Source organism: Polypterus senegalus, chromosome 11, assembly GCF_016835505.1.
Source record: "Polypterus senegalus isolate Bchr_013 chromosome 11, ASM1683550v1, whole genome shotgun sequence".
In the NCBI taxonomy this organism is placed as follows: Eukaryota; Metazoa; Chordata; class Cladistia; order Polypteriformes; family Polypteridae; genus Polypterus; species Polypterus senegalus.
In genome coordinates, this window is record NC_053164.1 from 59,851,749 (window position 1) to 59,878,757 (window position 27,009).

At 38.2% G+C, this 27,009-nt stretch overlaps 1 protein-coding gene across 1 annotated transcript in view; it reads right to left on the bottom strand.

The window, feature by feature from the left end:
- The window catches only part of LOC120538557, a 174,712-nt gene that overhangs the window by 72,942 nt on the left and 74,761 nt on the right, over positions 1-27,009 (bottom strand). The window contains exons 14-27 of the mRNA XM_039767952.1: positions 26,105-26,137; positions 24,103-24,132; positions 17,676-17,699; positions 17,434-17,466; positions 16,174-16,206; positions 15,168-15,200; positions 12,433-12,468; positions 12,102-12,128; positions 11,331-11,363; positions 10,467-10,499; positions 8,766-8,789; positions 7,460-7,492; positions 2,129-2,161; positions 109-141 (exon numbers count right to left, since the gene is read on the bottom strand). Of these exons, the coding sequence (XP_039623886.1) occupies positions 109-141; positions 2,129-2,161; positions 7,460-7,492; positions 8,766-8,789; positions 10,467-10,499; positions 11,331-11,363; positions 12,102-12,128; positions 12,433-12,468; positions 15,168-15,200; positions 16,174-16,206; positions 17,434-17,466; positions 17,676-17,699; positions 24,103-24,132; positions 26,105-26,137 (438 nt within the window). The remainder of the gene's footprint in view (positions 1-108; positions 142-2,128; positions 2,162-7,459; positions 7,493-8,765; positions 8,790-10,466; positions 10,500-11,330; positions 11,364-12,101; positions 12,129-12,432; positions 12,469-15,167; positions 15,201-16,173; positions 16,207-17,433; positions 17,467-17,675; positions 17,700-24,102; positions 24,133-26,104; positions 26,138-27,009) is intronic.

Genomic DNA, 27,009 nt, shown 5'->3' on the forward strand with positions numbered 1-27,009 from the left:
AAATAGCATCAGGACAAGTTCTTCCTATCAGAGGGAGTGTTTTTGCATGGTGATGTGATGCTCTGTTTTTTTCCTTGGATTTCACAGATGCACAGATAGTTTGCTTACCAGATGGAGAGATTTGGTCAATTTCCTCAGTGTCTGAAAAGAATTACAAAATAGATGAAAACATGCTGTGTACTTTGCTCAGAATTTCATTACAAATAATTCCTTCTATTTGCTAATGTTTCATATTGAAACACATATTTTAATTTTAATAATTAGGTTATATTATATTATGTTATGTTTTAAAACTTACAAATACAAATAAAAGAAACATTTTGTCCAAATTCCTGTACCATTTAAAAAAAAAATTAAAAGAAGGATCGCTAGCACATACAATAATCTGGGTCTGGATGCTTATGCTTTGCACCACACTCATTTTCAAAACATGATCAGCTACAATGTATAAAATAGTAGATTATTAAATCCAAAACACATCTGCCCAGTTTTAGAGAAATCCTTCTACATTATGCTTATCAGATAAATCTGTCTGATCAATGTGGTATAGTGGGTCTGTGGCTCAGAAAAAGTGGTCGGTTTTAATGAATAAATAAATAAATGGCCGTCTTATTCGCCATGTGGGGAGTTGGTGGACTGATGGCTTCCTCCAAGCCTTATAAGAATGGGTTGGAACAAGGAGGAAAAAAGGGAATAGAAAAGGAGACTCCAAAGAAAAAAGCCGATCAGAAAGAGACAAAGATAAAAGATGTAAAAAGATGGACAGAGAAAAGGCAGGAGTGAGAGTGATCCAGTGCAAGTGAGCACAAGAAAGGCGGAGAAGGCAGACAGCCGGGAGAAAGTCCCTCAGAGAGTGCGGTGGCGCCTGGGGGCTGATGGTCACTGGAGTGGCCGAAGCGCTGTTCGGTCATAACGACTTGCCGGAGAGAGGTAGAGTGGTTGCAGGAAAATGAGAGGGTGGGAGAGGCATTCTGCGGGTGGTGCCATGGACCACAAGGACACAAACCTGGCAGCCGGAGCTGGAGGCTTGATGGGGTGCCCTGTCAAGAGCCAGAGATGGCTACAGGGGCATGAGCCTAGGAAGCGTGATGCAGGTGGGCTGATCTGCTGGTTAGGCGCCTCCTGGGTTGAAAGGACCCGCTCTGTGTGTTTTAATCTCTTTTTTAATTAAATATTTTTGTGATGGATTTTAATCCTCCACCAATTTGTTTTACAGGCTTATTTATTTAATGACAATTTTTGGAGCACTACACTTTTTGGACACCTTTAGTGAGTTGTTTTCAATAGAAGCACTTCAGCACTTTTTTGCCATCCCCTTGCTTTGGTGAGTTTGTCCTCATCTGCTCAGCTCAACTCAGTCATGACTATTGGTGGTGGTGAGTTGAAGAGGCTCCAGGTGGGACCCAGTCGCGTATTGCTGATCCGCAACGTCACAATCCTCCATTTCTAAAAAGATTTGCCTAGATGGAATTTTCGTCACAAAACCCCAGAGGTTTCTCCAGTGGTGTTTGTTTTTTTTTTGTTTTTTTTTTTACTCTCTCCACTAACTATCGGACATAGTATAATTAATATTTTTAATTATTGTTTTTGTTTGTTTCCACTTGCTACCATTTGTAATACAGCTTAAATTATATGAGGGTAAATCAAAAAGTAAAGACAATTTGAAAATAACAGAAACCTGATAGAAGCTAACGCAATACAACTTGTTTGTGATGGCTTATGTGTAATTTGAATTGCTCAGTGCAGCACTCTGCTGTTAGTCTAGTTGAATCCACGTTCAAATGAACACTGGCGCTCCATAGCAGGATTGCACTATTGTTGAACAATATGCCATAGTGAGATTTCTTTGAGCAGAGGGAGTGAAACATGAAACTGGCCAAAGAATGTTGGCTCAGTATGAATATGAAAACAGCATAACTAGACAAAAGTTTAAAATTTTGATGCTGACAACTGAGTGATCAAATTAATTAAATATAATATAACTATTACATTTACTGTATGCAGGGTACCTGGGTGGTGAGATTCCCTAGAAAGACCAGGGCCAGATGGAAGGATGTGCTCAGTTATCACTGCAGCACAGAAAGGTGACCTGAAGGAGAAGCTGATTTTTACATAATGATGTGCTTACCAGATGGAGATGTTTTATTGGCATCATCCTTTTCTAAAAGACAGAAACATAGATGACTTTGTGGCCTAATTAACTCAACAATTGAAACAAAGATAACAAAACAATCATGTAAAGTCTTTCGTCCATAAACAGGTAAGTCAGAGTAATACATGTGGCATATATTATATGATGTGTAAAATAAACTAGTGAGACTGAGAGTCACCAGCTAGAATATATTATTTTGTAACATGTTTCTTCAATTTTGTAATTTCCTGTTTACACATTATTTGTCACTTCTTTTCCAGAGTTGATCATTTTCAATAAGGAAAGCAACCTAACCATTTTTGACCCACCTACCTAATTCCAGGGTCATAAAGTGACAGACCCTATCCTGTTAGCATCAAGTGCAAGATAGGATCCAGCCCTGGACAGGGAGTCACTTGGGTCCACTCAGTTACACTGGGAAAATGTAGAGTTGTCTAATAACACAAACTTTTTCAAAAATGATCCTTGAATGAAGAGTGCAGTGCTTTATATATTCTGGAAAAGCAAGGGATTCTGAACAGCTCCTACCAGGTTGAATGACTATACGAGTTTGAGTACTGTGCACATTTTAAATGAAGAATCTTACAAAAGGATACGTTATCAAAAATAAAAGAGGAAACATTAGCTATTATGGTTTTTGTTTCCTAGCCTGCTAAAGTAAACAATTTAAGTTTGATAATCTAGCGCAGTGGACATAGATACAGTAATGATAGATTTATGATGTTTTTATGTGAAAGCAAAAATTAGGTTTAAATTTTCACATATACGATATATACATATTTTCTCGTGGTCATATTCATAAAATGTGACTATACCATATTTATATATTTAAAATATTTCTGTTTTAGATAAATACCTTTTAGCCTGGTCACATATTCTTCAGTTTTACACATGCTCCCTGTATCCATTTCCTGGTTTCCTCTCCAAAACCCCAATGGTGTGTATGTTAAGTTAAATGGTGACCATAAACTGATTCAGTTTCATAGGACTGTAACTATGAATTTATATATCTGAATTATATTGTATCATTTCCCTGAGACATAATCATTTTGTATTTCATATTGATTGAAAGTACTATATTCTTATTTAAAATTATATATAGTGTACATTAAAACTGTGAGAAGGTTATGGGGTTCTTTAATTTGTATTGCTATTACATAATAACTAATCTTAGGCTTAGGGGGGATGCTCCCTAACTTATTGCTACCTACTATCAACGGGGTGATCTTATATGTGATTTAGACCAGGGGTGCCCAACTCTGATCCTGGAGGGACACAGTAGCTACAGCTTTTCATTCTTAATTAGTGACCAATTTTTGCTGCTAATTAACTTCATTTAATTGAAGACTCAGGCCATTATATCGAGGTAAACAATGTCAGTCCTGGAAGGCTGCAATGGCTGCAGGTTTTGTGCCAGGACAACTGCTTCATGGGAAGTCATTTTTTGCTGATGAAGCACTTATTGCTCAAGTGATATTGTTCTGCTTCATTTTAGTTGTCATGCTTGTTAATATTTTAAACCCTTAATTGCTTATTTTAGTCTTAAACAGTTGCATTCACTTTTTTATTGCTTCTCATTAATAACAAGATACAAATGACAAAGGAACCAGCGGTTCTCAAACCTAGTGTGCATTCATTTACACCTGTGTGTATTCAATGTGCACTGTTTAGTTTAATAAAATACATAGAAGAGAAAAAAAGTGTTGTCCCAGCTCATACATCTATTCAAGCACCCCAAGCTTGTGGTAGTGACTGATGACCAGTTGTCCTTCACTGACCATGTTGCAACTTTCTGTCATTGATGCAGATTCACTCTTATAAAATCTGCAAGATTTGACCATTTCTGACAGAGTATGAAGCACAACTCCTGGCCTAATTGTTAGTCCTGTGAGAGCGGATCTACTGTAACTTTCTACTGGCAGGAGAACTGGCATGTGTCATCAAGGGGCTGCAGATAATTCAAAATGCATTGGCACATCATGTGTTCAACCAGCTAAGGCAGGCACATGTCATTAATCTTTTCAGATTATTAAATTAGCTTCCTGTGGCGGTACATATTTGGTTCTCATCTTTGATGTTTGCCTACAGAGTTGTCAATTGGTCAGCACCTAAAGTATATTTATATGGAGACAGTTGTGTGGTCAATGTTCCTTCTAGACCGCTTACATCTGCTGGTGAAAGGCATCTGGTGATGCCATCTCTTTGCAACGTCAAATCTCAATTCGGACTCTTTTCATGTGTAGCTTCTGGTTGGTGGAACAAGCTGCCCACCTCCATTTGAACATCTGACTCCCTCAGTGTGTTTTAGAAGCATGTGAAGATTCTCTTGTTTTGTCTAATTGAAAATGGATTTGATACATTCTTGTAACTAAGGAAATGTACCTTGCTTTCATTTTGTTTTAAACTTCTCACTTGAGACGATACATTTTGTAACCTTGTCCTGTAACACTTGTTCCCAACAGTCCCTTAGACTTACATTTACTCGATTATGTTAACCTCTTTTGTAAGCTGCTTGGAATATACTTTATGTAATTTTAGTCAACTTTAACATAAATAGATTGCCATGAAATAAAACACATAGCTTTTTATAGTCACATGACAGCATGTCCTGAGGCACTTGTGCTAATCTCTGGAGACTTTAACCATGTGACACTGGACAAAACATTACCTGCATCTCCCAGTATGTGGATTGTAACACCCGGGGAAATAGGACTATCGACCTACTGTATGCAAACATTAAAGACGCATACAGCGCCACCCCGCTGCCTGCGCTTGGGAAAGCAGATCATAACCTGATTCTGCTTCAGCCTTACTACAAACCAAGAGTGAAGGCGCTACCTACAACCACACGCTCATTCAGGAAGTGGTCCCCTGAGGCAAAGCAGGCTCTGAGAGACTGCTTTGAAACTACAGACTGGGATATATTGCTGGGGTCACATAGTCAGAACATTGAAGAGGCTGTTGACTGCACAACTGATTACATCGACTTCTGTATGGACATTGTAGTTCCAGTAAGAACAGTACGCTGCTATGCTAACAACAAGCCATGGATTACAAGTGACATGAAAGGCCTTTTGAACCAGAAGAAAAGGGCTTTTAAACAGTGATCAGCATGAGCTCAAGCATGTGCAGATGGAACTCCGAGTCCAGCTCAGGGCGGCGAAAGAGCAGTACAGGAGAAAGCTGGAGCAGAAGTTGCAGAATAACAGCATGAAGGAAGTGTGGGATGGGATGAAGATTATCACTGGCTGCAGCTCAAAGCAGGATGCCACCATCGAGACAGATGTGGAGAGAGCAAACCAAATGAACAACTTCTTTAATAGGTTTGATCATCCTAACCCACTCTCACCTCGGAGTACTGCATCCTCCAACCATCCTTCTGTTGATACCAGCATAGGTGAGACATCCCCACCCACAATTACAGCAGCCCATGTGAGCAGAGAGCTGAGAAGACTTTGTGCCAGCAAAGCAGCGGGTCCAGATGGAGTATCGCCACGACTACTGAAGGCCTGTGCGTTGGAACTGGGGAGTCCTCTACAGCGCACCTTCAACCTGAGCCTGGAACAGGGGAGAGTCCCAAGGCTTTGGAAAATATCTTGTATCAGCCCAGTCCCAAAGGTATCATGTCCTAGTGAGCTGAATGACTTCCGGCCTGTTGCTCTGACGTCACATCTGATGAAGACCATGGAGCAGCTGCTGCTTCACCACCTGAGGCCACAGGTCCGCCACGACCTCGACCCTCTGCAGTTCGCATACCAGGAGAAGGTAGGAGCGGAGGATGCCATCATCTATATGCTACACCGATCCTCTCCCTCTTGGACAGAGGCAGTGGTGCTGTAAGAATTATGTTTTTGGACTTTTCTAGTGCCTTCAACACCATCCAACCTCTGCTCCTTAGAGACAAGCTGACTGAGATGGGAGTAGACTCACACCTGGTGGCTTGGATTGTGGACTATCTTACAGACAGACCTCAATATGTGCGTGTTGGGAACTGCAGGTCTGACATTGTAGTCAGCAACACAGGTGCGCCGCAAGTGACTGTACTTTCTCTGGTCCTGTTCAGCCTATATACATCAGACTTCCAATACGACTCGGAGTCCTGCCATGTGCAAAAGTTTGCTGATGACACTGCTATTGTGGGCTGCATCAGGAGTGGGCAGGAGGAGGAGTACAGGAAGCTAATCAAAGACTTAGTTAAATGGTGCGACTCAAACCACTTACACCTGAACACCAGCAAGACCAAGGAGCTGGTGGTGGATTTTAGGAGGCCCAGGCCCCTCATGGACCCTGTGATCATCAGAGGTGACTGTGTGCAGAAGGTGCAGACCTTTAAATATCTGGGAGTGCAGCTAGATGACAAATTGGACTGGACTGCCAATACTGATGCTCTGTGTAAGAAAGGTCAGAGCCGACTATACTTTCTTACAAGGTTGGCGTCCTTCAACATCTGCAATAAGATGCTGCAGATGTTCTACCAGACGGTTGTGGCGAGTGCCCTCTTCTACACGGTAGAAGAAGCTCCACTGACAGACTGAGGATATCGTTCCTCCCCCACACTATGCGACTTTTCAATTCCACCCGGGGGAATAAATGCTAACATTACTCAGTTATTGTCTGCTTTTACATGCATTTTTATTACTATTTAATTTAATATTGTTTTTTGTATTAGTATACTGCTGCTGGATTATGTGAATTTCCCCTTGGGATTAATAAAGTATCTATCTATCTATCTATCTATCTATCTATCTATCTATCTATCTATCTATCTATCTATCTATCTATCTATCTATCTATCTATCTATCTATCTATCTATCTATCTATCTATCTATCTATCTATCTATCTATCTCCTTGAAACATTTTAGGAACCAAATTACACAATGTGAATAGTTTGGAGAAAAGATGCCAGCCCTTTCTACATTTGCACTCTTAGACGGCAATGGGAAATAAAGCAAAACGACACCTTTTATTGGCTGAGTAGATTACAATAGGCAAGCTTTTGAGGCAGCTCAGGTCCTTTCTTCTGGTGTCATTTTGTTTCACTTCTAATTGCATCCATAAATAGCTAACATGGTACATCACTCTACTACTAACCTTACCTGCAAATCACTCTATTTAATATTAGAAGCAAAAAATGAATTCCTGTGCACATTTCTAGAAATCTGTATTACTGTTTTTGCAAAATGTTCATACTGCTAGTTACTTATAACCACTTTAATTTTAGATTTGCATAACAATATGTTCAGCATCTCATGTTTGAGAGTTTCTGAAAGCTAACTTAATGATAAAAATATAAACATGTTCTTACCAGAAGAAGGAGTTTCTTTGACATTGTCTGTTTCTGCAAAGACAGAAATACTAAAATGCATTTCACTTTCATTCCTAAATGTTTCTAATAAAACTGTGAAGCAGTTTTTGGCACCCTCCAGCAATACTTAATTTGATAGATGTAAAGGAGAACCATTCAAGCATGTCCAAGAACTAATCAGCACCTTTCAAATGATATAAAGCTTAAAATGACACCAGCATTATGTTTTTAGTAGGATGTTTTAGTTTCTTCTCCTAGTACCTCTGGAAAAAAGTCTCTCTGCTCCTTTTAGACAAAACTTAATTAAAAAAAACTCTATCAACCCTGATTTCTCTGACAAAAACTACCTCCTCCCATTTATGCAACAATTTTCCTCCTAGCTGCTCCCACTGACAATGCCTTGTTGAAATGTATTTCTGCCTGTCCAAAAACAACGAGAGATTGCATGTCATAAATAAAAATGTCAGCAGCTACATCTGCTACAATCTAAAGAGTGGCTGTTATGAAAGGGGTAAATCATCCTACTCTTATGCTTGCTGTAAGAATTGGCAAACTTTCAATAGCTGAGGTGGCCATAAGAAGAAAGTCAAAAATTCAACCTGAAAAACCCCCTAACTAAGGGTCGGTCCTGTCTTTCATAAAATCTAAACTCTAACCCAAAAATCAAAAAGTAGGTTTGAAACACTAATTGCAATAAACTATTACTTACAATGCAGAGATTTCTTTAGGAATTTCTGCATTCCTTGATAACCAGCAAGTCATGATGTCAACTTTTATTCTGTGGCAGTGATGACATCAGCATCGAGCGTCTCCACAGAATGCTGCATAGCAATATTGTGGCAACCACTACTCAAAATAGCGGCGCATGGGAAAACCAAAATGGCTTTGGAAAACGATGCAAAAATAATTAACATGTAGAAAACAACTTTAGATTCAAAAACTATTATCATAAATGGATTCATTCACCTAAAAACCTATAGAATTATATAATTTGTTAAAGATAGAGGTCAGGACAATAAAACAAATAAAATAAATAGCAAACACAGATCAAAACACCTATATTCTGTTTTCTGATTACTTAACATAAAAAATAATTGACTACCATTGCATATACATTACAATGACTCCAGCACTGAGGGTATCTAAACACATTTTTCTGAAGGAGCAGGTAGGAGTTTTTCTCATGGGAAGGAAAAAGTTTTTTTGAAGCAGTTTCGGCAAGGATGCCCTTACATGAACATTGTACTCACAGCTTTGTTTGGCTGACATCTGCTGTCATAGAAATATAAAGTGAACATCTTCTCACCTGTGCTTTGCTGGGACACAGACTCTGTCAAGAAATAACAACTTAATTTCAGTTGTATGATGTGGTAATTTGTTGTTGTTAAGTTAAAACTTTAGGTAAAAGATTATAGCTTACGTATGTATAAACTCTATGGGGGGAGATTAAGCTGACCCACAAGGAATGCCAAGGAGGATAAAGAATTACAATAAAATGGTGTTTAATAACAACATAATGACACAAGTAGTCGGGAATAACTAAAGATGTTCAAACTAACAAATAAAATGGACAAAACAAAGCTTTAGCTACTTCACAGAGCCTGGTTAATACAAAATGTACACCCCTGTCTATCTATCCATCCATCCATTATCCAACCCGCTATATCCTAACTACAGGGTCACAAGGGTCTGCTGGAGCGAATCCTCTCACTTTATTAACAGTAATTAAATGGAAGACAGTGGAGATGGCATATTACTACTAATATATGGGCACAGTCATTGATCACAGAGTAAATTTTGATCTTAATATAGAACAAAATTGTAAGAAAGGGCAGATATGGTTATACTTTCTCAGGAAACTCAATTTTTTTAAAGTGGACAAAACTATAATGACACTTTTTGTTAAGTCTTTTATTTAATCTGTTGTAACAATTGCTTTCATATGTTGGTTTGGCAACCTTGGCATTAATAATATGAACCATGTTATCAACATTGTAAAAATGACCAGTAAAATTATTGTAGCAGACCTCCATCATTGAGCCGTATTACAAATAAGTTAAAAAGAAGGCCAACAATAGACATCCTCTTTTTCCTACGTTTCAGCTGTCACTATCAGGCTGCCAATTTAGGTTCCCAAGGGTAAAGAGCAACAGATTGAAGAACTCTTTTATTCCTAGAGCTTTAAGTATTTTGAATTCTGTTACTTGTAGGGTGTGCTAAATTCTGAATTATTATTTTGAGTACTGTTAAAGACAAATATTCTTTGTGCTAATCTTGAGTATGTGTACTTATGATAACACTAGTTTTTGTTTAACTTCTAGCATCTGTCTAACAGTGCCCTATGTTTTGTACTTTCCTTCTGCAAATGAATTTCTCTTTGGGATAATAAAGTTTACTTAAACTAACCTAACTTATTGTATTCTTCTGTTCTTTTTGCTCTTGTAAGAGAAGTGTGTAATTAGTTCCCATTGCTATGCAGTTTAGTGTATGATCACTGTATGGTCATTCATGGGGCAAGTTATTAAATAATTGCAAAACCTAGGATGTTTTTGGTAAGTATATTTGCGACAGAATGTAGAAATGAAGTACTGTATATCATAGCTTCCTAATAGATAAATATAATGTATGTAATATATATAATGTGACACATGACTGCACCTGCAGATATTTTTTCTGTGTTACAGGACAGAAATCATGGCCTTTCAAACACAACTTACTGAAATAAGACATTTTCTATATGTATGTCATATTAGATGAAAACAATAAGTACTTTTAGGTAATTTAGCAGAGGAATATTTGCACTGAACAAAGCCTCATCTAAATATTGTAAATATGTAAATATATTCAGAAATGACGGCTAATAATAACTTGTGTGCAAGTAAAGTGGTGGGGAGGGATTTTTAACATAGAATTCAATATACATTCTACTCAAGAAACTACCAAATCAAAGCAAGATGGTAAATAAGGGTCCATTTTTGGAATTATACAGCAAACATTTCCAAATTACCTTGTGTAGGAGATTCACTTGTTTCACACGATTCTGAAAAATAAAGTTAAAAATATACTTTATTAAATGTATAGTGCTTAAACTACATTTTGCTTTTAGTTGTGATTTCATACAGTTTTTACTTATGTTTTAATATTCAGCATCTTGTGTAATTGGACTTTACAGATCATCAGATACATCTGTAATTATTAAATCATGTGAAAATGGACCTTTTGGGTGCCAAAGTCAGACTAGAAAGAATTTAAAGCGCTAAATACATAAAGTCAATATTATCCTAAGGTATTATGATAATCTGGGGACTTTCTGAATGCATAATAAATGTACTGAAATTAGGCTGAAAGGGTTTTTGGATAATATGTAAAATTATAATCTATCTTGTAAAACACAATATAAGTGAAGCCATTCCCCTACCCCTGCCTACATATGTTATGTTTTCACATAGTATTATGACATTTCAAATACCATAAAGTTGCTACTACCGTAATCCCAAATGTTAATCATCTTTAAATGTTTCAAAACAGCTATGTGGTGCAACAAAGAAGTAGACCGATTTCTCTAGTAATGCAGGAGTAGTAGTTGAGGAAGGCAATCTTGAAAGTTTATCTGCAGTATGTTTCTCTGTTTTCAGGTGTTTAATGTACCAGAGGAATATTTGCACTGCACAATGTCTCAACTAAATACTGTATGTAAGCGAATGTATTCAGAAATGATAGCTAATAATAACTTGTATGCAAGCCAAGGTGGTAGGGAGGGATTTTTGGCATAGAATTCAATATGTATTTTATCCAAGAAACTACTGAATCAAAGCAAGATGCTAAATAAGGGTCCATTTTTGGAATTATACAGCAAACCTTTCCAAATTACCTTGTGTAGGAGATTCACTTGTTTCACACGACTCTGAAAAATAAAATTAAAAACATACTTTATTAAACGTATAGTGCTTAAACTACGTTTTCCTTATTTGTGGTTTCATACAGTTTTTACTTATGTTTTAATATTCAGCAGCATGTGAAATTGGACTTTACAGATCAGCAGGTTCTGATCATTTGGCAGTGAAATATTAGAAAGGAAACAAGAATCTTTATATACACAATAACCAACAATTTAATTTGCTATATCCTTGCCCGCTATATCCTAACTACAGGGTCACGGGGGTCTGCTGGTGCCAATCCCAGCCAACACAGGGCACAAGGCAGGAAACAAACCCCACGCGGGGTGCCAGCCCACCTGCAGGGCACACACACAAACAACAAGCACACACTAGGGACAATTTAGAATCACCAATGCACCTAACCTGCATGTCTTTGGACTGAGGGAGGAAACCAGAGCGCCCGGAGGAAACCCACGCAGACACAGGGAGAACATGCAAACTCCGTGCAGGAAGGACCCGGGACTCCTAACTGCAAGGCAGCAGCACTACCCACTGCGCCACCGTGCCGCCCACGCTACATGTAGAAGGAGTATATATCTCTAATCATTAAAGGATGTGAAAAGGGAACTACTGGGTGCCAAAATCAGACTAGAAAGAATTTAAAGCACTAAGGAGATGTCTGCACTGGAAACTTAGTTCAGCACAACCACAAAGTCTCAGCCATGTTTTGAAAATGTTATATGGGTCTTAGATGGAAAACTCACTTGAAGGAGAAATTTGGTTGTCTTCATCTGTACATGAAACAGCAGAATAAACAGAAGATAAAAATCACTGTGATTAACAAAAAACATTGGAAATCATTATGTTACAGCTTTGCCTTTTCTGCACTAGCTGAAATGTAACAGGAGATGGTGACAAGAAAATGACTTAATCACGACTGAAGCAATACATTTGGAATATAAAAATTACTACATACTTTATTAATTAAGTAATTACTAGAAAATCAATCAGAATACAGGACACTTTTAAAATACAATTAAGGTTTATAATGTCATGAGCCAGACTTTTTTACACTGTTGAAATTATTTCACTCACCAGTAGATGAACTTTTTGCTACTTGATTATTCGTACCTGCTAAAGTAAGAATAAATACATAAATAAAGTCAACAATGTCCTAAGCTTGTGTGAATCTGGCTACTTTCTGAATGCATCATAAATGTATTGAAATTAGGCTGAAAGAATTTTTGGGTAATATGTAAAATTATGATCCATCTTATAAAAGAGAATATAAGTGTAGCCAGTCCCCACTCGCATATGTTATGTTTTCACATAGTATTATGACATTTTAAATACCTTAAATTTGCTACTAATCACCAATATTAATTATCTTTAAATGTTTCAAAACTGCTGTTTGGAGGGAAAAAGAAGTAGACAGATTCCTCTAATATCTTGAAAGTTTATCTTTGTTTCTTTTTTTTCAGGTGTTTAATGGTCTTAGCAGTATTCTTTAAATACTGACCCATAAATACAAAGAGGAAATCAAAGCTGTTACACATTGGTGCCAGGAAAACAAACAGCCTCTCCCTCAGTGTGGTCAAGACCAAAGAGATAATAGTGAACTTCGGGAAGCAAAGAGGCACGTATTCCTATCACCATCAATGGAGATCTTTGGAGAGGGTGAGCAGTTTTAAGTTCTGTGGTGTGCATATTACTGAAGTCCTCACAAGGACTGTTCACACCAAAAAAGTGATGAAGGAAGCACAACACCTTTTTTAATCATTGGTGGTTGAAGAGCTTTAGCTCCCTCAGATCAAGTCACACTTGCACCACTGAAAGTATCTTAACTGCTTGCATCACTTCATGGTATAGGAAGTACACCACCTAGAATCATAAAGCCTTGCAGAGGGTAATGCTTTCTGCCCAGAAAATCATTGTTGGTGAAGTTCCTAACCTACATGAGGTATATTTAAAAACTGTGTCTAAGTGCATGTTCAACTATCCTAAGCCATTGTGAACATGCTGTATTGCGTCAGCTGCTATCCATTTTGATTACTGCATAATTTTCAGATTGCATTTACTCTTTGATCTACCCCCGTAGTTACATATTGTTGGTTTAACTGAAATTTTTAATATATGCAAATGTTGGATGGTTAAGCAATTCAATTCTACTGCATTACAGTTATGTACTATGTGTAAGGGGTCTCAGCCTATCTTAGAATAAGACAGTGAGTGCATGCAAGGCAGAGAGCCAACTCACAGAGCCCCACCCGCCAACTCACAGAGCCCCACCTGCCAACTCTAAGACCATGAGATACGCTCGACAGAGCCCCGCCTGCCAACTCTAAATAAGGGCAAGCAAGACAGAGAGTGCACACAAGACAGAGAGCTATGCCCGCCAACTCACATAGCCCTGCCCACCAACTCTAAGCCCATGGGATACGCATGACAGAGCCCCGCTTGCCATCTCTAATCCTACTTCCGCATACACCGTCACTCTCGATCAAACAGCAATAATTTGCAAACAAAGATAACTGGCAATAACAGTGCAAAATTCACAATTGGTATACCAGTTTGCAAAGATAAGTTTTGAGGGTAGTTTTAAAATGTGTTATTGAATTGAGCTGATGTATATGAGAGAGAAGAGAATTCCCGAGTTGGGGAGCACTATGAGAGACGCTCGAGCTCCCATAGCACAGAGCTTGATGTGTGGTACAGAAAGTACAGCTGCAGATGAGAATCTGAGTGAGCGAGAGGTGTGTCAGTCTGTAGGAGATCAGTGAGGTTGTGGAGAGCTTTACTTGTTAAGAGCGTTATTTAGTATTGTATTCTGTAGTTAACAGGAAGCCAATGAAGTTGAGAGAGAATAGGTGTAGTATGTTCAGTGGATTTAGAACAGCAGGTTATTATCCTGGCAGCAGAATTTTAAATAAATTGCAAGTGATGGATACATTTTTGTGGGATGACAGATAGAATACCATTACAGTGATCTATATGTGAGGTGACTCGGGCATTAACCAATACTTTAGTACTGTGTTGTGTAAGAACAGGACAAAGTCTAGAAATGTTTCGGAGATGGAAGAAAGCAGTCCGAGAAATGTTACTTATACAAGAGGAATTATTTAATAATAATATTATTATTATTTAATAATTGCCATTATTAGTGTATAAATGGATATAAATAATTGCATGTAAACGATTTGCCAAAATCTGTTGTATGTAAACGATACTGTTTAAAACGTTATTGTTTTTTCATCAGAAAACCCAGTTTCCACGTCTACCTGTATTAGTTTAAATGGCACTTTTACCACTCGCAATATGGCAGGCGCGATGACTTATCGTGTCGACTGGGCAACACAGTGAATGCGGCGTCTATCTATGTATGTCTATGTTTTCCGTAGCCTGCTACAGGAAGGTACTCTCTTGACCATTGGCATTGGTTTCACTCCTTGCTATTTTCATTATACTGCGATGGTGGTTTTCTAAGCCTTTGTTATACTGAATTCCTTTCTCACCGTTTTCCGTTCCTATTCTTACACCGCCATATGCTACGGCGGGCTTCGGCTAGTGTAAAATTAATTGACACCACAAGGAAATATGTATGTCACATCCAGGTACGGTGGCACCATAAAGATAAACTAGATATTCCCCCAGGGCTCGGGGGGACACAGCTGTACGGGTTAGCTACTGAACAGTTGAATGGCATACTAATATATCTTGGCCTAGGGTGCAAAATAACCAAGCAGCAGCACTGGCCACACCACGCACACAATATTTACAAAAACTTGAATTACCTCTTCATTTATGTTATAGATCAACATTATTTCACTCACCCAAAGAAGGACTTTCCTTGACAGGCTCTTCCTCTGTAATAAGAGTGCAAATTGTAAATTTGTAGTTTGTAAATTATGAGTTTACTTAAAGATTGATATTGAAGTGATTTGCTTTTTATGTGTTTACATTCTTTACAATGTGGTTATTTCACTTAAACAAGTTGGTGATCTTCACCAGAAGTTCATTTCATAAGTGTTATTTTATAAAGATTTAGCTTTGTTTATTTTTGCAAGCCTGTGTTTATTCTTATCATCATTGTAAAAGCCAATCTTAGAAGGATAAAGCTTTAAGCTAAACTCATACTAGTGTTTGCTTAAGTAGAACAGAATACAATTGTCTTTCATAGTTATATATATATAAAGTATATATTAAGTTATATATATATTATAATATATGATATATTATTACCAGTATATATTATATTATATATTAAGTTATTAAGTTGTTATATCAATAATACAGTGTGCTATTTGAGTCAGTGTGTGTTTGGAATTAGTCTCATTGCTAACATGGACTAATAGACCCATTTGCAGTTTGTGAATGGCAAAGACACAGTTTTCTGACTGTTTAGAAATGGTTCGACTGTATAATCAAATTTAGAGAAACAAAACAAGTTATAAGCTATAATGGAACTTTTCTTTGCTTTTTACAATTTCTATTTTTTCTCTATTTTTGTGTGAACTGTTTTACTTTGAACTTTTACTAAAGTAACGAAGATATTTGATCTGTGGAATTATTTCAACGTGTCACAGTATTGCTAGAATCCCATGAAGCAAACTAAATCTGCAGAACTTTGGTAATTTTGGGAAAATGCAGCTACAATCATTGCAGGCATTTTTATTGCAAAAATTGAACTCCACCATTTTGAAACATATCTGAAGCCTTTCAAAACAAGTTTTAAATAAAAATGAACACACCTACATTTTACAGAAGTTCTAAAAAGAGATCTGGCACAAAATGATCAAAAACTTTGTGTGGATTTCAAATCAATACTATCATATTTACCAGAAGGAGATGATGTGTTTATGTCTTTTGTCGCTGAAGAGAAAAAAAGTAAATAACAGGCATCATTATGTGTGTTAAACTTAAAAGCAAGTTTAATTTAGTGACTTCTAAAAGTGGTGGCTGCTATTTCAACATTCACAAAGTAATGGAAGTGTTGCCTTGTACAGACCCCTTATTAATGTCATGAAGAGAGAATAGTTTGTAATGCCGATTTGAGCCCATTGCCTCGCCTAAACAAGAACATCTATTTATACCCAATGATCTCTCTTTCTTTATCCAGCCTTCCACCAAATCATTTTCTGAACCCTCTTTTTCCAATATGAGGACATAAAGAGCAAAGACCTACCCATCAATGCAGGGCTCAAGGCAGGACTGGCGTAAGCCAGTCTCTCTCAGAATACCCTCAAGCATACAAAATTCAGGCCAACTTACAGGTACCAGACAACCTAACATGTTTGGGATATGAGGGGGATCCAGACATAACCCACATGAACATCCATCCATTTTCCAACCCGTTGAATCCGAACACAGGGTCATGGGGGTCTGCTGGAGTCAATCCCAGCCAACACAGGGCACAAGGCAGGAACCAATCCTGGGCAGGATGCCAACCCACCGCAGCCCACATGAACACAAAAATTTAAACTCCATATACACAGCAATATGGCTAGAATTTGTGTCTAGGATTTTGGAGTTGTGAATTATCATGGCTAATCTGTTTTAGCATGCCACCCAACACCTATTTGTTCTATTTTTAATTTAGATTTAAAAGCATCAGAGCAATTCGTAAACCTTTTGACATTTATGTGAGAAAGACATATTTAACTAAGCATATTTCTTTCTTAGCTATGACTTCATAAAATCTTTATGTTTCTAAGAGATGTTGTCTTAGGCGGCTTGTAGCTTCCCAAACAAAATAACAGGTTTTGGAAAATATGGTGCCTAACAAATTTAAGGAATGTCCAGATCATCTTTGCTAGAAACTATTATTAAATAAATAATAATAGTAGTTATAATAAAGAACTGGGAAATTTGAAAGAAGTAAAATGCTCATAAATACACAGATGCCACAGTCCAACTGATTCTTCTTCATGAATTAAGCTCACCCCAATAATAACTTCCATTTATAGTGTCATAAGCTTTATTTTATTAAAACAAAAATCTCAGTAAGAATTAATACTGAAGTGCTCATGGATGGAGGCAGAAGCAGATTGGTCATGTCACCTCAAATTGCTTAACTTAATGGAGCAACTATGTTCTTACCTGTAACAGAGGATCTACTGATGTCACCCATTTCTGCAAGTACATGAAAGTAGAAGTAAGATCTTATGACAACTTTGCATTAGGAAAATCATCAACAAAATATCTAAACTTTTTGTTTGATTATTGAAAATTAACACAGCCATACCCAACAGCCCTGCAGCACAGGAAAATGTATGCAGTAAAAGTTATACTCTGTAATTTAACATTATTTTTGGTTAAAGACAATGTGAAAATTTTCTCACCTGTACTCTGCTGGTACGTGTCCTCTGTGAAACAATCAGTATAATTGGTCAATATACATCTCTTTAAAAGTAATTGTTGACACGATAACACTTTAGATTTGGTGATTCATACTTATGAATTGTTAACATAACAATATTTCTGAAGGATTCTAAGCATGTATTAATAAAGCACTCATATGTTCTTCATAATGCAATGCTTTAATACTGTACATATATATTTTATATATATATACACATAGATATCAAATGATTCAATTCACATACCTTCTTAACTCATCTTTCTCGATCCATTTAGTAATCAAATAGCATGGGTCACACGGTATGAACCAACTTAGACAGCTAAACCTGGTATGGGGTGTGATTGGGGTACCTGGCCCTGGCTACGTTTAGCCAGTGATTTGAGTGGGTTCAGAAAGTATCCAAAGCACTTCAATTTTTCACATATTTAATACATTTGTAAAATCCTGTTTTTGCTTTGTCATTCTGGGGTTTTGAGTGTTGATGTATGTAGGGGAAAAATTAATTTAATTGACTCTAGCACAAGGCTTAAGATAAAAAACCTGAAAAAAAGTTAAGTGTTGAATACTTTATGAAGGCACCAAACTGTATATGTACATAACATACTTATATACTTTTATGTACATAACATACAATAGAAATCTGGCCACTGAAAGAGTGTTATTTTCAAGAGCTGGTCATGTTAAACAGTTATTGGTAATGATCTAACAGTCTAAATTATCATAAATATGAAGTCCTTATTTTACACTGTTATCCTCACCTGATAGAAAAAACTTTACCTGGAAGTAATTAGAGGTAAACAGTAGCAAAATTAAGAACCTCAGGGATGTTATTGCTTTGAGTTTTAACTCATACCTCATAGAGGTATTGAAGAATTATTCGAATAATATGTAGTTTATAAGTAATATATTATAAACTACAATATGAATGGTGTTAGAACTGAAATGTTGTCAGTATGTTGTCAAGCTTAATATAGCAATCAGTCTTCATGATCTCTTTAACCTAGGGCTCATAATCCACCAAACACTCTATAACTTCAAGGTTATCATATTATTTCATAATAGGTAAATTATTCAAGTCACCTAGAGCTGAGAACAATTGATCCTAGATACCTACAAATACACCAACAGATAGAGTATTGTAAACTTTGTGTCAGGATGTGCATAATTATTGATGTTTTATTTTTGTTATATATAGCAGTTTGTTGATAATTACAGGTATCATTATCCTGGGTGTTATTTTGTAATTACTCCCTTGACATTGCAGTCAGATAGTGGGTGTCCCTGTAGAGCTATCTTGATAATCAAATTTATTGTAATAGTTCATCAACATATTATTTGAGACTGTCCTGGGAGCAGGGCTTTACAGTGAGAATTTGATTTTTGGGCTATGAATGGAACTCAGCCCTAGGCAGAATACATTCTTCCTTATTCTGCATGAGACTTGGTCTTATTTAGCACAACACTATACAGTTCATGAATCTCTCTTGACTTAAACTGCCAAAAATGTACCCTAGGCTAGACATTACTTGTCAGAGACACTTTCAGATATATTCAGGCTGGTTTTACTCTAGGGATTCATATCACAGTCCAACAACATCCATTTAAGTTAAGTGGCAAATGTAAACTGGACTTCTTTGCATGAATGTGAAATGTATTGGCTCGATCATATTTAGAGCCGATTCCTGCATTTCCACCCTGTACTAAGAAAAGATGTAGTAAAACAATTCAGTTTATTCTCATTAAACACACTTAATCAAGCATATGGGGGCAAAAATGTAAGACAACTACAATACATTTTGCAGAAACATGGGAAATTATTTCTTCACACAAAGAACCATAGACACATGTATGTGGAATAATTTATAAAGTAGTGTTATAAACAATATTAGTTTGAGTGGTACTCATATCTTAACTTGATATATTTTACTTAAATTAGTCAAACAAGCATTCATGAGGTAAAAAATATTAAATTACTTGTTTTTGTTAAAATTATTTTGTTCTTCTTAAGTAATCATGCTCTTCCTAAGAGCTCAGTGATAATAATTATTAGAAGTCAGTAATAATAATTACAAGGCTACATCGAGGAAAACTTCTGGTGCAATCCCTGCTGCCCAGGAAGCACTTCTGGTTCCCTCCACCCTCTTTACTTAAGAGAGGAAAGAACAAAAGGGCAAGGTTGAAGTCTGAGAACTCAGTGGTGCTTTTCCATTGAAACCAAGTGCAGCAAATAAGAGATACATCAAACATACTTCTCTTTGGAAATGGAAGATATTCAGTTCTGCTATCAGCACAGAATTGGCAGAAACCACTAGGACCCTGGTATACAGTCCAGAAAAGTCTTATCAGAAGTGGTCGTGACGGAAGAGTTACAAACAAAAAAGCTAATCCTCGAAGGTTTAAATAAAGTCAAACAACTCACTTATGCACAGAAATGCAAGGACTGGGGTGTGTACAAATGGTAGCAAATGATGCGGACTAATGAGTCAAAATTTTAATTTTTGGCTCTGTCAGAAGGCAGTTAGTCCAGTGAAGGACTGGTGAATAGTACATAGATGAATGCCTGCAGGCAGCACTGAAACATTGTGGAAGTTTCCTGCAGTTTTGTGGCTAAATTTCTGCAAATGGAGCTGGTTATTTGATCAAAATTGATGACAACTGAGAAGTACAGGTGGATTCTTATCCATCAACAGTACCATCAGGATGGCATCTAATTGGTCCCAACTTCATTCTGCAGCATGACAATAACCCCAAACACATGGCCAAAATCTTAAAAACTATTTTCACCAAAAAGAGGATCAGAAAATTGCAAAAGAAGGTATGGCTCCCACAGAGCCCTGATTGCAACATCATCAAGCCAGTCTGGGATTACCTGAAGAGGCAGAAGCAAGTAAGCCAGCCAAAGTCTGCAGTGAAACTGTGGTAAGTTCTCCACGAGTCTTGGAACAACTGACCACTCAAGGACCTTCAGAAAACTGTATTACATGGACCTAAGAGAATTGTTGGCTGGTGTAAGGGAATGCATTTGAAACTGTTTACCTGTTTGACTAAGACATTCTGACATCATTTGTACCATGTTTCAATTAGAAAATGAGATCATATATAATATTTATGGCAGTGCGGCAGCACAGTGGGTAGCGCTGCTGCCTCGTAGTTAGGAGAACAGGGTTTGCTTCCCTCGTCTTTCCTGCATGGAGTTTCCATGTTCTCCCTGTGTCTGCGTGGGTTTCCTCCGGGTACTCTGGTGTCCTCCCACAGTCCAAAGACAGGCAGTTTAGGTGTATTGGCGATTCTAAATTGTCCCTAGTGTGTGCTTGGTGTGTGTGCCCTGCAGTGGGCTGGCGCCCTGCCCAGGGTTTGTTTCCTGCCTTGCGCCCTGTGTTGACTGGGTTTGGCTCCAGCAGACCCCCCTGACCCTGTAATTAGGATATAGCAGGTTGGATAATGGATGGATATAATATTTAATTTTAGATTTTGATCTCTGATAATAGAATGATACATATACATTTACATATAAGAAGTCTTATTTCTTTGAATCAGGTATTTCTATCAAAGACTTAATAACTATTTTGGGACCTTTGGATGGTAGTTAATGGCAGAGGGATGTTATTAGAATGTGCCATTATTCTGTGTGCTCACGAGCTGAATGGGTGAAATTTTCAAGAACTGTTGCTGAGTGTTTTTTAAAAAATATATGATGTGCTTTTGTGGATTTCACAGTTAAAGTCTATTGTAATAGATATGGTTTAGAGATAAGGATGTTTGCATAGGAAAATTACAGAAAATCAAAACAAATTAGATGTACCATATAAGAAAACTCCGGCGGCACAGTGGTACAGTGGTGCAGTGGTAGCGCTGTTGCCTAGCAGTTAGGTGACCCGGGTTCGCTTCCCGGGTCTTCCCTGCGTGGAGTTTGCATGTTCTCCCCGTGTCTGCGTGGGTTTCCTCCGGGCACTCCGGTTTCCTCCCAAAAACCAAAGACATGCAGGTTAGGTGGATTGGCGATTCTCAATTGGCCCTAGTGTGTGCTTGGTGTATGGATGTGTTTGTGTGTGTCCTGCAGTGGGTTGGCACCCTGCCCAGGATTGGTTCTTGCCTTGTGCCCTGTGTTGGCTGGGATTGGCTCCAGCAGACCCCTGTGACCCTGTATTTGGATTCAGCAGGTTAGAAAATGGATGGATGGGTTAGAAAATGGATGGATGGATAAGAAAACTCTTCTTTAGACCTCATACCTGCCTAAAAGAGAGATGATGTTGTCTCAGGGAGTCACTGAGAAAAATCATAGGATTCGCTTGTGAGTCTGAATACTGCCAAGTGGCTCCTCACTGAATGACATTTAGGCCAAGGAATCAACCTTGAGCGGTGCCGGATTTTGGGGTGCCATCTGAGGGATTTACTTTCCCTGTCTTTTCCTGTGCTTAAAATTTATGACCACTGTTTCTTCTAGGCTAGTATGCCAGTGCTGTGCGAGGACATAGCTTTCAGGAATTTACTAGAGATGCCCATGTCAGGAGTGCTTTTTGCCCTTACTGATCTCACAGACTGGTCAGTTGGCACTATTGTGTAAGTGAGCATTGCAAATCTCTCTTTGAGTTTAAGATAAAGGGTAGTAAGCAAGTGGAAGATGTTCCACCTGACAAAAATGCATAATGCGTTATTACTTATTTTACACCAAAAATGTGTCAAATTTATTAATGAAATAACAGTGACACAATAGTATTGCACATTAAATATCAAAACACAATTTTAAACATAATGAATTAAAAGATGAATTAAAGCATACAGTGTGTGAAGCTCATGCTTTAATGTCCCATAGTTGTTGATAGTGACACACTACCTCAACATTGGAAAAGACATAATGATAACACAAAACCCCACCACTAACTGATAATTGATCCCTCAGCAGAATTACAAGCAGTGGCTTCTACCATTCAGCTAAATGGCTAGCTGCTGACCTATTGAGGTACCTGTGACTGAAAGTATTGTGCCACAGCATGTGCTGCTGGTAATATTCAGTGACACGTGTGCACAAAAGAACACAATGATTAAAAAAGGTGGCAAAGTCTGTATTTTACACTAGTATTTCTCACTGTTAGTAATGGTTGCTACGAATGCATCAAAACTAAAATTTGTTACTGTCAGATTTTAAATATCTCATGTAAATGCCACATGGGCTAAACAGGCATCCCAGCCAGAAGAGGGATTGGTTTCTTACTCAGACGGGAGTCTCCTAGCAAGCAGACAGGCATCCCAGCCATGGAGGAGAAGGGGGTCAGACCCAAAAGAGATGTCGCTGGGGAGTTTTTACACTAGATGGCAGTGGCCTTGGATATCGGTGCCCAGTATGGAACCAATAGGGCATGCTGGCAACACAGCCCTGATAGTGCCCATGGGTGCCACAAGGGAGTGCTGCAGTTAGATGAGCAGCCTATAATGGGACTTCTTGATGACCCAGAAGTGCTTCCTTTAGGCAATGGCCCTGGCACTGGGAGTACTGCCAGGTCCTTTAATAAAAGGGACCGCACTCCCTTGTTCAGTTGAGTCGGAGCTGGGAGGAAGAAAGGCAACACTCAACTGAAGAAGGCAAGTGCGGTACTAAGAGTTGGAAGGAAAGAGATTATTGTGTATTATGGAGAGAGAAACATGTGCTTGTGCTACTTTGTGCTACTATTGAAAGAATTTGGTTGAATAAACCATCCTTTGTTTGAACCTGGGACTCTTTGTTCGTGATGGGGGTCGCCGACACCCTGGTTTCCATCACTCTCATGATAAATTACAATGACATCAAACATTTGAAGTAAACACCTTCTTACAGCTTGTAACTAATCTTCCTTGCTGAGGACTTTTATATATCTTGATATTTATATCAGATGTCCTTCTGACTCAGGAGAAGGCTACATACAGTATACTTGCCCATGTCCAAACATGGGAGCTGGTAAGGTTTCATTGGCTGTTTTGTTTCTTTTTTTATGGCACCTGCTTCATTTCTGCTAATTTTTGCTTCTTCAGATTCATTTGCATATTTTGTGGTGCTGTTTCTTGCTCATGTCTACTATGCAGCTTTCATTAGTTACATTTGTTTTTCTTGTACACTTGACTACAGCTTTGCTCTCAAATCTTGCCTTTTCTGTTCAAATGATTTATTTTCTTGAGCTTTACGCACGCTGTATAGCATTTATTCAAATTTGGCATTATTGATTGCTTTAAATATGCTTAATTACACATTCGGAAGTTGTGAGCGACACTACTAGCTTGTTTACATGCAGAACATGAATGGACTCAACCATGCTATCCTCCAGGCCTACTTGTAGGGCCAAACAGATGTGTATATAGTATTAGGTACAAAAATAAATAGTGTTACATCATTTTTCACTTTTTCAGCTTGTTTATATAAACATTATTTGACTCACCGGGAGTGAATTCATTCTGAAGAACCCCTTCTGCAGTAAAAGGAGTACATTGTCAAGTTTAACCACTATGATTAATATGATTCTACTTGGAAATCTTAGTTGCTGTGGTTAGCTCTTTATCTATTTACAATTTTTGCACTGCAGCTCTATTTAAAAAAAAAATCAATCATACAATAAATATACTTAAATGCAATTTAGAACATTCATCCATTATCCAACCTGCTATATCCTAACTACAGGGTCCTGGGGATCTGCTGGAGCCAAACCCAGCCAACACAGGGCAGGAAACAAACCCCAGGCAGGGCACCAGCCCACACACCAAGCACAATTTAGAATCGCAAATGCTCCTAACCTGCATGTCTTTGGACTGTGGAAGGAAACCGGAGCACCCGAAGGAAACCCACACAGACAGAACATGCAAACTCCACGCTGGGAGGACCTGGGAAGCGAATCTGGGTCTCTTAACGGCGAGGCATCAGTGCTACCCACTGCACCACATTGCCACCCAATTTATAACATGTATTATAAATTTAATTTCATAAATAGGATTTATTTTCCATTATTCCATTTTCTTCCATGTTTTTTTCATAATGTTTTTGTTATTTGCAGCATCCTAAAAATCATCCCCCAGTGTAAAACATAAACTGATGAGCTTCAAAGACTCAATTTAAAAACATCATTAGAGCAAAAATTCTAAGATCTGAGCAATGATGTCTCATTTGCTATAAGGATGTTGTTTATTAATGTTTGTGACTGAATTTTTTATTATGTTGTACTGATTTTATTGACTTTCTAATGGTGCAGACAACCATTTCAACATTGGAATACTTTACATCTTGCCTGAAGAAGGGGCCTGAGTTGCCTCGAAATCTTGCATATTGTAACATTTTTAGTTAGCCAAAAAAGGTATCTTTTTGCTTAGCTTTTCACAACAATGGAATATGGAATATGAATCTGCATAATGTTAACCCAGGCAGCACGGTGGCGCAGTGGTAGCGCTGTTGCCTTGCAGTTAGGAGACCTGGGTTAACTTCCCGGGTCCTCCCTGCATGGAGTTTGCATGTTCTCCCTATGTCTGCATAGGTTTCCTCCCACAGTCCAAATACATGCAGGTTAGGTGCATTGGCGATTCTAAATTGGCCCTAGTGTGTGCTTGGTGTGTGTGTGTGCACACTCTGTGGTGGGCTGGTGCCCTGCCCGGGGTTTGTTTCCTGTGTTGGCTGGGATTGGCTCCAGCAGACCCCTGTGACCCTGTAGTTAGGATATAACGGGTTGGATGATGGATGGATGGATACTGTCAACCTTGGATAAATTCTACAGAGAGCAAACCTGAATTCAAGCTGAAATCAAATTCAATACTTACTTTTAAGAGCAAACACTTTAAGACAATGCCAAGAGAATAAACAACAGAAAACAGAAAAATTAGTGGTGCACTAAATGTATAGCTCAGTGTGCTGCAAAAACGTATAGATTCTGAATAGTAAGTACTGTGCTGGTTTTCTCCAGGTACTTGGGTTTAACTTTCAAATCTCAAAGTTTAGAATGCTAATTAACCATTTATTGATCCTGTGCAAGTGGGTGTGGATGTATATGAACTGGTACATTTGTCCAGGTTTGTCTGTATTTATTAAGCATCTCAGAGTAGGAAAATGGTCCTAAATGGCTATAAATCTCAGACTGACACAAATTTGGCTCTACTGTCAGGAGTATAAGTAACAACATTTTAAAAAATTTTCCTGATTAGGAAACTACTCCTATCTTCATAATTTATAAGAGCTTGTGAACTGGATTAACTTGATAGGAGCTGGCAGAAGTTGGAGTTTAAACAGATATCAGTATGCCAAGTATTCCTTTTGTATACAGTATGTATTTGTACAGTATTTGACAAGCATCATTACAAATGATAACAGTTAAAACTTAGATATCGCATTATAAGATTATAGATTATTATACATGTTTTCCCCCATTGCCCTCCCCAAATGATGGTAAATCAAAATCTTACCTGATGGAGAAGTGTGATCATCTCCATTTTTATCTGAAAGAATTAAACATGACATAAAAAACAGTAGGATTACAAAAATCGCATGTAACCTGATCATAGGCACACATTGAAGTTTTATCAGTATTATGTGAAAATCTACATAAGAAGCTTGGCTTACTGGCAGGATTGCCAACTTTCAATTTTGCCCATTAACTAACAGCACTTCTTGAACTCAGACGTTTTCACTGACACGCTCGATTTTTTACTGACAGTCTTAAAATAGCATGTGATATCCTCCACTTGATAACCATCCCAGTTAAATTAGTCTACCCCATTTCGGAGAGCTTTATTCGGGTGGTTTTGATTATTTATTCAGAATAAACCCGGGCAGCTGGGTCCTGTGCCCAGCCGTGATGCCCCTTCTACACATGCTTAGGGGGAGCAATCATGGACCACTCAATACCTCACCTGGGACACTTGGTGGCAGCCTCCCTGGCTGAGAATGGTACCTCAGTTTCCTGAAGGGCTTCATGGGAGATGGAGTTCTCCACAGCCCTGTTGGGATCTGGGGTGGCCACCGGGGGTTTGCTGCATGGGTCCCTGAGCCGGCCTGGACAACTTTACAGCCCCACCCGGAGGTGCAATCAGGAACAGGTGATCAAGCACCTGGAGGACTTCCGGGTGGGCTATAAAAGGACCAGTAACCACCACTCAGGGCCAGAATCGGGAGGAAAAGGATGACGTTGCCTGGGAGGAGTGATGGTGCCAGAAGAGGGTTGTGTGTTGTGGTTTAAGTGCTTCTGGGACTGTGTATTGGCTGAGGTTCACAAGGAAGATGTGCCCCACAGGTGAAGGAAAATAAATTCTTTTTGTGTTTTTACACGTGCCTCGGTGTGAGTCTGTGCCGGGTCAGGCACTATATAGCA